General features: G+C 49.0%; 3 protein-coding genes across 3 annotated transcripts; all 3 read left to right on the top strand.

Annotated features, from left to right (window-relative positions):
* Window positions 1-5803: 5803 nt before the first annotated feature.
* Window positions 5804-6971, top strand: BCR38DRAFT_357276 (hydroxymethylglutaryl-CoA lyase; the record flags this gene model as incomplete). Its single annotated transcript, XM_040857092.1, has 2 exons — window positions 5804-6073; window positions 6132-6971. 2 exons carry the CDS (start codon window positions 5804-5806, stop codon window positions 6969-6971), a joined length of 1110 nt encoding a protein of 369 aa, XP_040709509.1.
* A 2028-nt stretch (window positions 6972-8999) lies between these two features.
* BCR38DRAFT_357305 (P-loop containing nucleoside triphosphate hydrolase protein) lies at window positions 9000-10690 on the top strand (the record flags this gene model as incomplete). The annotated part of the gene is made up of 4 exons (XM_040857094.1): window positions 9000-9183; window positions 9243-9460; window positions 9510-9844; window positions 9895-10690. The coding sequence occupies 4 exons, from the start codon at window positions 9000-9002 to the stop codon at window positions 10688-10690; spliced, it is 1533 nt and encodes a 510-aa protein (XP_040709508.1).
* A 1669-nt stretch (window positions 10691-12359) lies between these two features.
* On the top strand, window positions 12360-13958 carry BCR38DRAFT_469844 (aldose 1-epimerase). Its single transcript, XM_040862821.1, has 2 exons — window positions 12360-13418; window positions 13480-13958. Exons 1-2 carry the CDS (start codon window positions 12551-12553, stop codon window positions 13851-13853), a joined length of 1242 nt encoding a protein of 413 aa, XP_040709507.1. The 5' UTR covers window positions 12360-12550; the 3' UTR covers window positions 13854-13958.
* The last annotated feature ends 134 nt before the right edge of the window (window positions 13959-14092 follow it).

Raw genomic sequence — 14092 nt, 5'->3', positions numbered from 1 at the left:
ACGTAGTGAGGTAAACCACTTCAAATCATTGACTACGTGTCCTCCAGCACCAGAGTCATTGATGAAGCTGTCACGAGTCAGGTAATCTGTTCCATCACCATCAGTTGAGATTGTGTTGGCTGGCAAACACATTAGATTGCCGAAGAGACCCAGATTGGTTGGACGCTTCGCTACTGAATCTGGTTGAAGACAAAGTTGGCCAAGATTCGTATTGACATCAAGTGCGTCTTTTGAGGCATTTTCATTCGATGAAGGCTTCCAGTCTGGCATATTACGTTTGCGCCATTGTTCAGATGCCTTTTCTGGGAATTGTCGAAAACAGTCGCCGGTGTGGTGCAACTTGCAATAGTTACAGAGAGGCCAAGTGGTTGGATGTTTGCGTTTGCAAGTATTGCAGTGTTCCGTCTTGCCTTTCTTGTCTTGGTTGTCGTTTGTCTTTTCCTTCTCTTTATTTGCCTGTGAGCCTAGAGTTGAATTACCTTGGTTATTTTTGATCTGTAACATGATCTCGGGGTTGTGTGCTTCTTCATTTGCCTTGCGAGTGATCTCTTCTTGCATTTTCTTCCACGTCAAATTACCCTCTTCGAAAGATCTGGTAAGAAAACCATGGACCAAGGGATAACGTTGTTGAAATGCTTTGAGCGCGATCAGTGTCAGAGCTTTGTCGGACATGCCACATTGTAGGGCAGTGAGACGATTGATAAGATAGTTGAGTCGAGATGACCATTTCTCGAGCTTCTGGCCTTCAGGAATTTTCATAAGGCCAACGAGCTCATAGAACATTGCTGGTACATTGTTCTCGGACTCTTTGGGAATGGTTCTGAGAATCAAACTGTAGAGAACAGAGGGATCTTTTTCAGTAAGCATGTCCCATCCTGCTGATTCCAGCTTTTCATGAACCTTGACGATGCTTGAAGTAAGCAATGACATAGCGTGGATCTGCTTTTGCTTGTATCTGAGTTTCTCTTCAGAAGGCGCGCTTTCATGTGGTGCTGTTGATGTGCCATCGAGGAAGGCTTCGAGGCCAAAGTATTCGGCATGTTGAGTTACTTGCACTTGCCAGAGTTTGAGGTTCTTCTCGCCTTCCAGCTGAGGAATTGGCGCCAGCCGTACAGATGCTTCAGTCGCCATGATGCGATCGTGAAGTCACTGCGTTATCAGATGGACGCAATTTTGTGTGATGTTAAGTAGTGTTGAAGCTTGAGGCAGGCACGAAGTTTTTCGTGACCCACTTCAAGGTAATGACGTCGGATACGCGTTCCTTCCAACAAAGTGGAAAAACTGCAGAAATCAACGAATCCGAGGAAAGTGTGTAGTGATGAGCTGCAAGGCCAGAATCAATGATTTAGGCTCGTGCAGTCACTGTTCTCAATGCTGTTGTTGTGATCAAGCCGTGAAGTTGGAGAGTGACCACGCTGCTGCAGGTTGCAGCAGATTCGTGCACCTACCGTAGCGGACCTTCGAAGGCCAACTTCGCGAAATAAAGGTCGAATCAGATGCCGAAAATTGTGCAAATGATCGAAATGATGATGATGACGAATAATGCTTCAGAAATGCAATTATTCGTGATGCGCGTGAGCGTGAGGGCTCATAACCTGTTGAGGGACACACAATAGAAGTGATGTATTGTGGTGAGGAAAGAAAGCTAGGCTAGTGTTGTTGGTCTGGAAATAAGTAGTGGTGGCTGCGCAGGTACCACCTCTGACATAAACTTTCTCCTAGCCCCGTAACCTATTTCCCTGATGTCCGGCCTTACCCCGTTACACTATCCTCCGGACTTTGGTTATTAATACTAACCTTACCGGAGACACTAGTTAGACAACTGTCAGAGAACAGAATGCCATAGGCACCCGTGGGTGTCAGGACACTGAACGCAGGACACCGGTGGGCCGCCGGAGGGGTGTTTCGGACAAAAGACTCCCGAGTCATGATTACAATCTATGTGAAGCTTTGGGATGACGAGAGTCAAGATCCTTGGCATCGCCGACCCTGCTGTTATGCCGGGTCCAAGCGGCGGCCTAGCTATCTATATAAGGACCATCTCGAAGTAGGATAGGGAAGGAGTTGTCAGAGCCACAAGTGTCATCCGAGGCGGGCCGGCTTCCACCAGGTAGGAAGCCGTTTGTGGCGAATGAGGAGCCGGGAAGCCGTTTGTGGCGGCTAGAGAGCCGTTGAAGCCGTTTGCAACGGATAGGGAATCGCTTGGTTGCAGATAAGGAGCCGCTGTCCAAGATATTGGCCGAAGTCGGAGGAACACAGACATACGGAAGCAAACATCCAGAATCCAAGAGAGAACCTCGGCTGGCTATAAGTAAGGAGTCGAGACGAAGGAAGATAGAGAGGGCAGAGATCAATGCATCACCGTTGGCACCCCTGCCTGAGACCGCCAGTGACCACCCGGTATTACGTAGGAGGGACGCCCGTTACTCCCCATCACTCTGTACTATTGCCTTCGGCCTAGCCGTACCCTGACATCAGCGTGCCGATATGTGGGATTCGGCCTGATAGTATTGCTGTACGCAACTATATCCTGTTCGATTTCAATAGTTTAGCTAGATGTGGTAGCTATGCCAGTCTATAGTCGATGATTGGCTCCAATTATTTATTGTCCTTGGAAACGGGATTTCCTGCAGTTTGGGCTTCAGCCAGCTCAAAGAATCCCGGTGCATCCAAATGTGCTAGTCGAATCCCGGACGAGATGGACCATTACTCTATATAGCCTTTCACTCCCAGCTCTATGTTCTGATTGAGCCACTGATTTCTCGTGAGTGGCGAGGTCTGATGCTAAATCACGCGGGAGGTGCATGGTACCACACGCTTCTTATCCAGTTCTTCATCGACCCTGGCGCCAAGCCCAGTCCGTTATATGGGTTTAAATCTTCTACCATGACTTCGGCTAGGGTTTTCCTCCGGTTCTCCGGTTTTCCATAACGACCAATAAGTCTACATAATGAGATCCTCTACGATGGAGTCCCCACTTAGTTAGCTCACAGTAGAAGAAAACAAACTGTCACTCCTCTTCATCCATCTCACAGACGCCGGGGAAGATAAGCCCAGTCAAGGCCAGCATGCGGAGAGGGTCCCATTCACTGCTTGTGGAGTTCCTGACCAAGTCGTTGCGGTGCCTCAAGCCTACAATCAAGTAGCACTCATACGCGGGTGATTGGTGGACTAGCATGCGATGCCAGGAGGCATCGCTCGGCCGAAAGCTTCTCGGTTTGCTAGAAAGTGGTCGATAGGGAAAAGTGTTTCGTGGGCCAAAGCTAATCAGTCCCCTGGACAAGTGAGCAGCGGTAACGGCTCCTCCGCACTGAGGTGGAGATGTTGGAAGCAGAAGGGGGGACTATGTCCACTAATAGGGGGTCATGGTGGTTCTCGGCGGTAGGTTCGACCTAGAAGAAGAAAGCGCGCTAAATTCGAGTTGATCAGGCGTTGACATCGTGCCAAAATGTGTTAATTCGTTTGGCGGGTACGAGCCGACTGCGCAGGTCCAGATCTAATAGAATGGCTTCGAAGACCTCGAAGATTCAGAAAACGCAAGACTTGTTAGGCACCTCGACGAAGCTACGAAGATCATGAAAATTACGCGCTGTTCTTACTTCTGATGTGTTGATACTGAAGAGTTTATAGGAAGAACAAAAGATAGGAACTCAACAACAGGCAGAGCTGTCCATTTATATATATCCCCACCTTGGATCCTGCTATGAAACCTTTTAACATTCGCTTCATGCATAACGTGACAAGAGAACCAGTCCTGATGCAACGAGTAATCTCATGTTACGGCGACTTGAGATAGAATCAGTGTGTCCGAAAGAGTAAATCTTCTAATCTACTGAAACCATTCATCATATTAAGACGAGATCATGATTTAGATTAATTTTCGATTATGTTTTCCCGAAATGTTATGAAACCTCTCATTGGATAGTAGCATACAAATCCTGTTCGGGTTATGTGCTGTGTGCCAGAGCCATACTTTCCCCGGGCATATTTCAAAACGTCGTAGGTATTCTCAGTCTTGATCCCATAACCCAATGCGAACCCTCGGTCAACATTTCCTGATTTTAACAATGAGCTGTCATACGGGAATGCGGATCAATGTATGCCGCCCCTTGTGCTATCTCCTCTTCGCTTTCGTTATCGATCGTAGTCCAGCCAAGATCGCGACGAATTTGGGTTTGTCTAGCTTTTATGTCCAGTATTGAGTGTTGATGGGCTCCCTGCCGTTATCACTATCGCCGTGAGATGAAATCAGGAATCGTTCAAAGCATATTCGAGTCTGATTCCGCTACCTTCGCTAGGAAGTTGATCAACAGAATGCCGAGCTGTTGTTCAAGCCAGGCTCTGATATGATGGCTGGCAGACTTACAAAGCCATTAACTTATTTAGGAATGTCATCGAGTCGTTGGGGATGAGGTACGTGAAAGTGTCGACTAGGCTGTAAGAGAGACAACGACAAGGTTGGGAATAGCTTCAATTTAGCCCCAAGAGGGCAAGAGGGCTTGTCAAGGTTGTGTTTATGGGACCAAACCTTCGCAATCGGTCTGAAGATCTCAATAGTTATAAGGGTTCGTTAAGTGATCTGTTGGACAGGCTGCATGATCACGCTACAATTATTTGCCCTTCAACGTCATATTTTGCAGTCTATTTAACCGTATGTGGTTTTTTCGGTAAATATAAAAAGGCAAGCAGTCATTCATTCATTCACTTCAAACATTCTTAACAGCAACACCATTTGTAGCTTCTTCAGGCCCTGGCTGACTTAATATTGGTCCTCCTAACTCAACTCTAAATTATGTATGAAGAATAACATAGAAGCCAATATTTGCATCCACTTAACCGCATCGACCATCTTTTGGTATACCACCCCATTTTACAGAGTTCGACGGAACTGACTGTAGTACTTTATGCTCAACCAATATGTGTAAACAACCCTAATTTAAGAGCTCGAAGGCTGAAATACATTCTTTCGACTAACCCAAGCAGTCTTTCGAGAGAATGATTAATTTCTTGACTGCTCCTCTAATAGTATAGGCCGTAGTTGCTTATTTCGCTTATCCTAGGATGTTCGGATAGCTGATGTTTGATAAATACTTTATTCGGGTAAGGCCGATAGTCTAGTATACTTAATGTAACGTGAATGTACACCGAGCTGGCCACCCTTACATAACCTCGCATAGAAATTTTACGATAGTAAAACCACAACGCCGTAAATCAATTGAAACTACTCTGAATCTTCCTCTCCAGATGATGGCAATGGGATCTTACAAGTTCGCGCATTATGCCCAGTCCCGTTGCAAATACCACAGCGCCTCGGGCGCGTTTTTACGCGTTTGGAGGGTGCTTCGGGGGACTTGGTACGTTTTTGCCGCTTGTCGGAGACTAAGTTTTTGGTCATTTTTGAGAGCTTGAAGGGCTAGCATTAAGTCTGCTTCGTTGTATGACTTTGCCATGATTGGTTGTTGAGAAAATCAAAGATTAAGTTGGCCGGTCGCGTTGGCGCATGAAAATGGCCAGCTCGGTGTACATTCACGTTAAAACAAAGTGACTACATCAATAGTACTTGTCGCCTGGCCCCCAGTGTTATCACTAGCGGAGCCGATGGAAACCGCACATTATGCATATAAACAGTATTATCAAACTTATGCAATCGTGAGCTATAGAGCTACAAGGATCATGATCGAACCTCTTACGGTTCGACGCCGGTCGCCCTGTCGACTTCAAAGACAATTGCTTGCAATGACAAAAGGGCATTGCGTTCCCGCCCGGACGAGATGAGCACAAAATGGCGTCGCTACGACCAATGATGCCGCTGGCTCGCCAGCGACTTGCCTGCGCCCCTAGCATTCGGAACCAAGCCCTGCGAACATATGCGACAGCTTCAGCCGTCAGGAACCCCCACCCCATATCCAATAACCATGTAAGACTGGTGGAAGTTGGTCCAAGGGATGGATTGCAGAACGAAAAGAAGGCGATAACTCTGGCGACCAAGATCGAGTTGATTGAGAGATTGGCGAAGACGGGCTTGTCATCCATTGAGGCCGGGTCGTTCGTCTCGCCAAAATGGGTGCCGCAAGTATGCTCCTCTTCAGCAGACAATAAGATTCTGGGCGACTGACCGATGATGCAAACAGATGAACAATTCCAGCGAGATCTTAGAACACATTTTGAAGCAGAAAATACCATCACCGGTACCTATCACGTATTCCTTCCTGGCGCCCAATGCGAAAGGCCTCGAAAATGCCACGGCTCTACTCCAGCAGAACCCAGGCGCATACCTAACCGAAGCCGAATCACTTGCACGGACTGATACCTGCGGAAGACCGGGGATTGAGCTGGCGGTATTCGCTGCGGCCACTGAGACATTCTCCAAAAGAAATCTGAACTGTGACATCGCCACCTCGCTCGAGAAGTTCAGGGATGTTATTCAGGGCTCGAAAGAGATGGGCGTGCGAGTTCGAGCGTACATCTCGGTTGTTCTGGGCTGTCCCTTCGAAGGCTACGATGTCGATCCGCACAAAGTTGCGGAGATTGCTACGACTCTACTTGAGATGGGGGCTGATGAGATATCGCTTGGCGACACCACTGGCATGGGTACTGCTCCTCGTACAAAGGAGCTTCTGCGATGTATGTCGGCGGCAGGAATCCGCAACGAGGACATTGCCATGCATTTCCATGACACCTATGGCCAAGCTATCGTCAATACGGCCATCTCTCTAGAACACGGCATCAGAACGTTTGACAGCGCCGTTGGTGGGTTGGGAGGCTGCCCGTACAGTCCAGGGGCCACCGGAAATGTGGCCACGGAGAACATGGTCTACTTTTTGGAGAGCCTGGGTATGGAGACAGGCGTCGACTTGGACGGTGTGTCAGATATAGGTGCATGGATCACGGGAGAGATTGGCAAGCCGAATGACTCTGCAGTGGGCAAAGCTGTCCTAGGTGTGCGCAGGGCGGCATCGACACCGAAATAAGAGGTCAGAATCTTTTCCTCAATGTGTCACCGACTGGCAATAGTACTGTGCGAAATTCGAAGAGAACAGTATGTAAATCAGATTGCTTGTGTATATATGACATGTGAAAATAGCTATAACCACGCCGCATGTCATTGTCTGGGCTATCTACTTGACAGCGCAAATACGAACAATACATGCAGAGGTGAGGGGTCATGGGATTGGTCAGCTAATCCTCCTTTGCATGGGTCCAAGATGCTTCATACCAACAAAGGCGTAAGTCTTCTACGCTTTTGTCTACTTTGTTCGGTAGCGAAGCCCAACGACCTGCGCTGCCTACGACCAAAACGCCCCTTCACAGTGTCAATGGCTTGCTTTACGGGATTTTCCGCCAAAGATTTGAAAACTCTGGGTGTTCATGGCCAACCCCAACGAAGTCTGCCAGAGGCACCCAGAAGAGCAACATCATTGCTACCGTCCCCCAATAATCACACAAGCTTGTCGGAGTTCCCGCGTTGTTGCATTGAAGAGTGGTGGTTACATCTAACGAATTCACCCCGACCAAGACCGAGAACCCCGATTGCAGTGGACTTGATTCAACCATGAAGAACGATTTGCATTACGTTGACGCCACAGAACGGCACATTTCTGGGATACGAAGACAGCGTAACTAGGAACAGGGAGCGTAGTTACTTTGGCGGGGATGCGACTATCTGACGGCACCCAATTCTTGGGGTGAACATAGGGGTCAACTTGACGAGACAACTTCTCGTGTAGGACGCCACTGCGTCGGATTATCTCCTATTTTTACAACGCAGCGTCTCATGAAGTGCAAGATTTGAGACGGGCTACGGTTTCTGCGGTCGGAGTGCATCGATATTATCATGTCAGCGCCGTGTTTAGCCCGGAGCTTTACCACAGACTGGGAACTCGGTCTCGGTTACAATTTGTTCCGGGCAGAACCAACCTTGTTCATACCTCTAGAGGATGCCACAGAGGTCCAGATTGTTATCCAGATCCTCGGATGCGAGCCGGTGTCAGCGGGAAAACGAATTATTGTGAAGGCCAGGTTAAGGTCTACATTCTGTTTCTCTGCCGCATGTTGCGGGACTTGGTGAATTGTGTGATGTACGGTGATTGCGTTGCCGTAAGGAGGGATTTCGATAAAGCGCATGTGGAAGCTATTGAGGCGGTGATGGACGGTGGGAAGTGCATGTTTCGCGAAATCGCTGGGCCCGGGAGGTTTCAACTTGTCCGGCAAACATATTTCATATTTGAGGACGATTTGAAGGATTCTATCTGTAGAACTCAAGTCAAATGATATGTCTGGTCATGAGATAGACATATTGAAGTTGAGAATGACTGCCAAGCTGCAGTCTTATACTTGAAAGTTATTGCATCCGTTGACGTCTAATCTCATCTCTTGAGCACTGAGTAGACTGCAGGAATAGGATTGTTTGGGAATTACATCATGAAACCCGCTTAATTCAACTTCGCCATTTCCTGATTACTCGGTAGCTGCGTTGCTATAATAGAGGCCTAGTGGGTACCCTGAGGTTTATGTATATGTGCGGGTCTAGCCTTGGTGGCTCTTTCCTGTGGAACTGGTCTACGGGTGTGCATTTGTCTTGGTTTGGCTGCATGTCAGTTTCCCGAAAGTCTCCCGGTCATTCTGAAATCTTAGGAACCTATGTCTTCCAAATCTCAGTTCGCTCCATTATTAATTTTACATTTTGCGAAAATTTCACCTCTAAGATAAAAACTTAGCGTAGATATGTCGTCGTCCCAGGTAAGAGCAGAAGGATGTCATGTGATTTGCCGATTGCACTTGGCGGGGCCTTTATCGTAGCTGATTTCCCAAATCAGAAGTAGCGCGCTCAGGGCTTGGCCAAGCAATGTCAATGCTCTTTGGAGCCCCAAAGACCAGCTTCATACTAACATTCTAGCCTACGACATCTTGGAATTGCCGCAGCCGCCTCCTACGACGACACCAAAGAGCCTCGAGCTCCACCATCACTCCAAATACCTACAAATACACTAAGTGCAGCCATGGCGGACCCTCGAGAGTCGTCGTCATATTCCATCATACCCAGAATCCGATACAACACCGTCGGTGGTGTCAACGGACCTCTGGTCATTCTTGACAATGTCAAGTTCCCCCGATACAATGAGATCGTGACCCTCACTCTCCCTGATGGGACAGAGAGATCTGGGCAGGTCCTGGAGGCTCGAGGTACGACGTCTTCCTCTTGACGACGCTTAGTCTCACCCCGCTGATGAGGTATGATGCAGGCAACCGCGCCGTCGTGCAGGTGTTTGAAGGTACATCCGGTATCGATGTCAAGAAGACAAAGGTCGAGTTCACAGGAGAAAGTTTGAAGCTTGGTGTCTCAGAGGACATGTTGGGGCGTATCTTCGATGGATCAGGACGGGCCATTGACAAGGGCCCCAAGGTCTTGGCCGAGGACTACCTTGACATCAACGGCAGTCCCATTAACCCCTTCTCGAGAGTATGTGCCTTTTTAGCCCTCCTGTATTGCTGAGGCTGACTCCCTCTAGGTCTACCCCGAAGAAATGATCTCGACCGGTATCTCGACCATCGACACCATGAACTCGATTGCCCGTGGCCAAAAGATCCCCATCTTCTCTGCCGCCGGTCTACCACACAACGAAATCGCTGCCCAGATTTGCCGACAGGCCGGTCTCGTCAAGCAGCACCAGAAACAGGGTGTGACGAACAAGGGTGTACATGATAACCACGAGGAGAACTTCTCCATCGTCTTTGCCGCCATGGGTGTCAACTTGGAAACTGCGAGATTCTTCACTCGCGACTTTGAGGAGAACGGCAGTTTGGAGCGTGTTACGCTATTTCTCAACCTTGCAAACGACCCCACGTACGTTTTCTTCCTGCACTCGGTGATAGGATCCTGCTAACACCATTCAGTATCGAACGTATTATCACTCCTCGTCTCGCTCTTACCACCGCCGAGTACTATGCCTACCAGCTCGAGAAGCATGTGTTGGTTATCCTTACTGATCTGTCTGCCTACTGTGATGCTCTACGAGAAGTTTCGGCAGCACGAGAAGAAGTCCCTGGTCGGCGTGGTTTCCCCGGTTACATGTACACTGATTTGTCCACCATCTACGAACGAGCTGGCCGTGTCGAAGGAAGAAATGGCTCCATCACCCAGATTCCTATTCTGACCATGCCCAATGATGACATCACGCACCCCATCCCTGATTTGACGGGCTACATCACGGAGGGTCAAATCTTCGTCGACCGACAACTTCACAATCGTGGCATCTACCCGCCTGTCAATGTCCTTCCGTCGCTTTCTCGTCTCATGAAGTCTGCCATCGGTGAGGGCATGACCCGAAAGGACCACGGAGATGTATCGAACCAGCTGTACGCCAAGTACGCTATTGGACGTGATGCTGCAGCCATGAAGGCTGTCGTTGGTGAGGAGGCCTTGTCTGCTGAGGACAAGTTGTCCCTCGAATTCTTAGAAAAATTCGAGCGCAGCTTCGTCACTCAGGGTGCATACGAGTCGAGAACCATCATCGAATCTCTCGACCTGGCTTGGAGCCTGCTCAGAATCTACCCCAAGGAACTGCTGAACCGTATCCCCGCCAAGATCATCCAGGAGTTCTACCAAAGAAAGGGTAAGGAGGCTGAGAGTACAGCGAAGCCGAAGACGACACACCCGGAGGATCGAGAGGAGAACCTCATCGATGCGTAAAGGACAAACCATTGAGTATACGTTATTTCGTTGGCGAGACTGGTAGCAACAACCTTCTGATTACTGCAATGGGAGATAGTGAAGCAATTCTATACGTTGTTCCCTGTTAATATTGTTCGCTCGAGTATCCTTGTGAAGCAACAATTGACAAGTGCGATTATGATGATGTTCTGGTATTGCCTCCGTGTGACAACAGGGCCGAGGTGATATCACAAGGTGCCCAAGCCACAGCTGCTGGCCTTGTAGAGCCCTTGTGTTTCTATGGGCCCCCAACCTCGGTATTCATTGCACCTTTCGTCCTCTTTGTATTCATACAAACGGACTACACCCAACAAGGCGAAATCGCATGTATTATTCCATTAGTTGATCCATTGCCTGACGTCCAATGTCGAGACTCTCGGGTACATGGCTAGCTCCGGCGAAATCCACGGCTCTACACCACATGAGCCATCCACCTGCATATAACAACCTGCAATCGACAGCAATTCGGCTCAGCCTTGTTGCGGAAACATGTGTGTACCATGTTTTGTGCTCTTGCCAGGTGCGGGCACAAGCTCTGGATTGGTGTTCCGACTTGTAGACAAATACCGAACAATTTTCTCTCCACAAAAGTCAATGGGACAAACAATCCTGAGTGGGTGAATTACAGCCGTCTTGGTCTTCTCGCATCACAATTCCCCCGCCTGTCCCCAGCCACGCTGGTTTATTCCCAACCCGAGAAGATGGGGAAGCTCGAAGGATTCTGGGGTTGGGGTGAAGCCGCCAATTGGGTGTCATGGCTCTACCCCGCACTGGAGGGGATATCCCCCCGGTGCCAGTTTTACAGGGGCCCTTGCTCAGCTTCCATAGGCATGGGTTGGTGGGCGAATGTAACTTCTCCCGCTCCAATTACGGTGCTTGCTTGTTTGCGTGCCGAGTGTGACGACATGTTTGATTCGAAGTTCCCCTCGTCAGTCTTCGTTCTCGGGTTTCTCCGCATGGAAACAACACACGTCGACTCCTCCCTGGCTTTGACGCTTATTTCTTTTTTATTTATTTTTCTCGAATGACCCTCTGAACGTCTCTTCGTGGCCCTAGAAATACCATTGGACCCAAGCGGTGCATTATGGCACAGCGTAGGAATGCGTCGTTTCTTTATGTAAGGCACACGAACACGGTAGAGCTAATGTTCAATGACGATCGTCATTGTCTCACCTCAGCCGAGGACTCCTGAGATGAGGATTGTGACCAACGACAAATATCCGGGAAGACCGTCACATCCTGGCGACGAGCCATTGGGACCAGTGTTAGCTGCAGGGTTTACGCAACCGGTCATTTGGTCCCATCAAGCATTCGCCCTGCAAGCAAGGCATCGAGTGCGACTGATCATGGGAACCAGACGGTACAGTCGCACAGCACTTTGCGAGCGAATCAGCGCTTGGTTTTTAAGTGGAAGTCCTCCAAGTTCAAGCCGACCTTCTGTATCTGTCAAGTTACGCCAAATATTCTCCAATTTAAACCAAACACTCACCGACTATCGCTTGCTTACCAGATGCATATGATGTGTCTTTGTTATGTCGTTACCCCAACTTCGAACTTCGCGAAGCGGGGTAGCTTGCCGATCCACTTGTATCCATTTTCTAGACCTGTGAGCTTAAGCTAATATTATTTTCCGCATTCCCTTGTTTGCGGTTATGGCTGCTTATTTTCGTTGTCAAACTGTTCCAAGCTGTGGCTGACTAGGGGTTCTGCCCACGGTTCCTTCATATAAGTAGTGTCGTTGTTGCATGCAATCTTGGATATTTGCGATTCTCAGTGAATTATTTTAACTATCAAATACTGTTCTACTGCTCTAGCGCAACCGACCACACCTTCACTACAATGCGTGTGAAAGCTTGTCTTGCTGCATTGGGAACGTTTCTGCTCCCAATTACTGCCGCTCAGTCGTATGGAGGCACAGGAAGCAGCAATGCCTCCTCAAGTCTCGCCCCGGATGAGCATGGCTTCTACTGGATCTACAGCGAGGGGCTCGCCGCCGCCTTCATTCCTTATGGCGCGTCAATTGCCAAACTCCTGATCAACGATGCATGGGGGATTCAACGAGATATTGTTGCTGGCTTTGACAATGCCAGTTACTACGAAATCGACAAGCAGCACCCCCACTTCGGCAGTGTCCCGGGTCGATACGCCAACCGCATCAAGAACAGTACCTTCGAAATTGATGGAGTTTCATACAAAGTGAATGCCAACGAGAACCCCACAGCTGAGGCTCCGGATGGCGCAGATACTCTTCACGGTGGCCACAACGGTTGGGACTACCGGAACTTCACCGTCGTTGCTCATGCCAACGACAGCATCACATTCTCGATCGTCGACCCTGATGGCGAGCAAGGCTTCCCGGGAGAAGTGGTTTCATACGTCACTTACACCGTCCACGACTGGACTTGGGACTTCAAGATGGTGGCTCTTGCAACGACCAAGAAAACTCCCATCATGCTTAGCAGTCACACATACTGGAACCTCGATGGGTTTAGTAACAACGAGACCAACACGGCTCTGAATCACACCTTCTATATGCCCTACAGTGGTCAGCGAGTTGGGGTCGACAACATCCTTATTCCGACGGGGGACATCCTTGCCAACCAGCCAGGGTCTGTGAACGACTTCTGGAGCGGACCCAAACAAATTGGTGCCAGTTTTGGCAACCCAGAACTCGACGGCAATTGCGGCTTCAACTGTACAGGTTATGGTGCGTTCAACCCCCCTGTCCTAATATCATGAATCTCCTGCATGCTAACTTTCTGGACTAGACACTTGCTGGCTCGTCAACCGCGCCCAGAACGGCCCCTACGACTGGCGAACTGACGGCTTCGTCGCCCGCCTGCAGTCGGCCTGGTCAGGCATCCAAGTTGACGTATACTCCGACCAAGAAGCCTTCCAGATGTACTCTTGCAACGGACAGAACGGGTCCATGGCGCTCAAGACGAGTCAGGGCCTTGATGATAAGGAATATTTCCCGCGCATCATTCCCCAGTATGGCTGTGTCGTCATGGAGGTTGAAGACTGGATTGACGCCATCAATCAGCCGGAATGGGGACGCTCTAGCAAGCAAATTTACGAACCTGGTGGTGACCCGTATATCCTTCAGGCTAGTTATCGCTTTAGCCACAACACCACGGCATGAAGCTGCGTGAAGATTTGTACTGTGCGATGAACAACTTTTACAAATACCTTCCCGAGCTGAATATAGCTCCATAGTATCTAATTTAATGCAAAATTACTTGATTTAACAATCACTCTAACCTGCGTGTGGCTGTTGTTCTTTAAGCTCAATGTGAACATGATTGGAGTGTAACTGGGTTTCATTCGTGAGTAGCTTTGGTTCATGCTAACGTAATAACGGGGCTTATGCAAGCAACGGTC

Source organism: Pseudomassariella vexata, assembly GCF_002105095.1.
Source record: "Pseudomassariella vexata strain CBS 129021 chromosome Unknown BCR38scaffold_29, whole genome shotgun sequence".
NCBI classification, from domain to species: Eukaryota; Fungi; Ascomycota; class Sordariomycetes; order Amphisphaeriales; family Pseudomassariaceae; genus Pseudomassariella; species Pseudomassariella vexata.
Note: the sequence above shows the minus strand (reverse complement) of the source record. Positions and strands in the feature narration are given on the sequence as shown.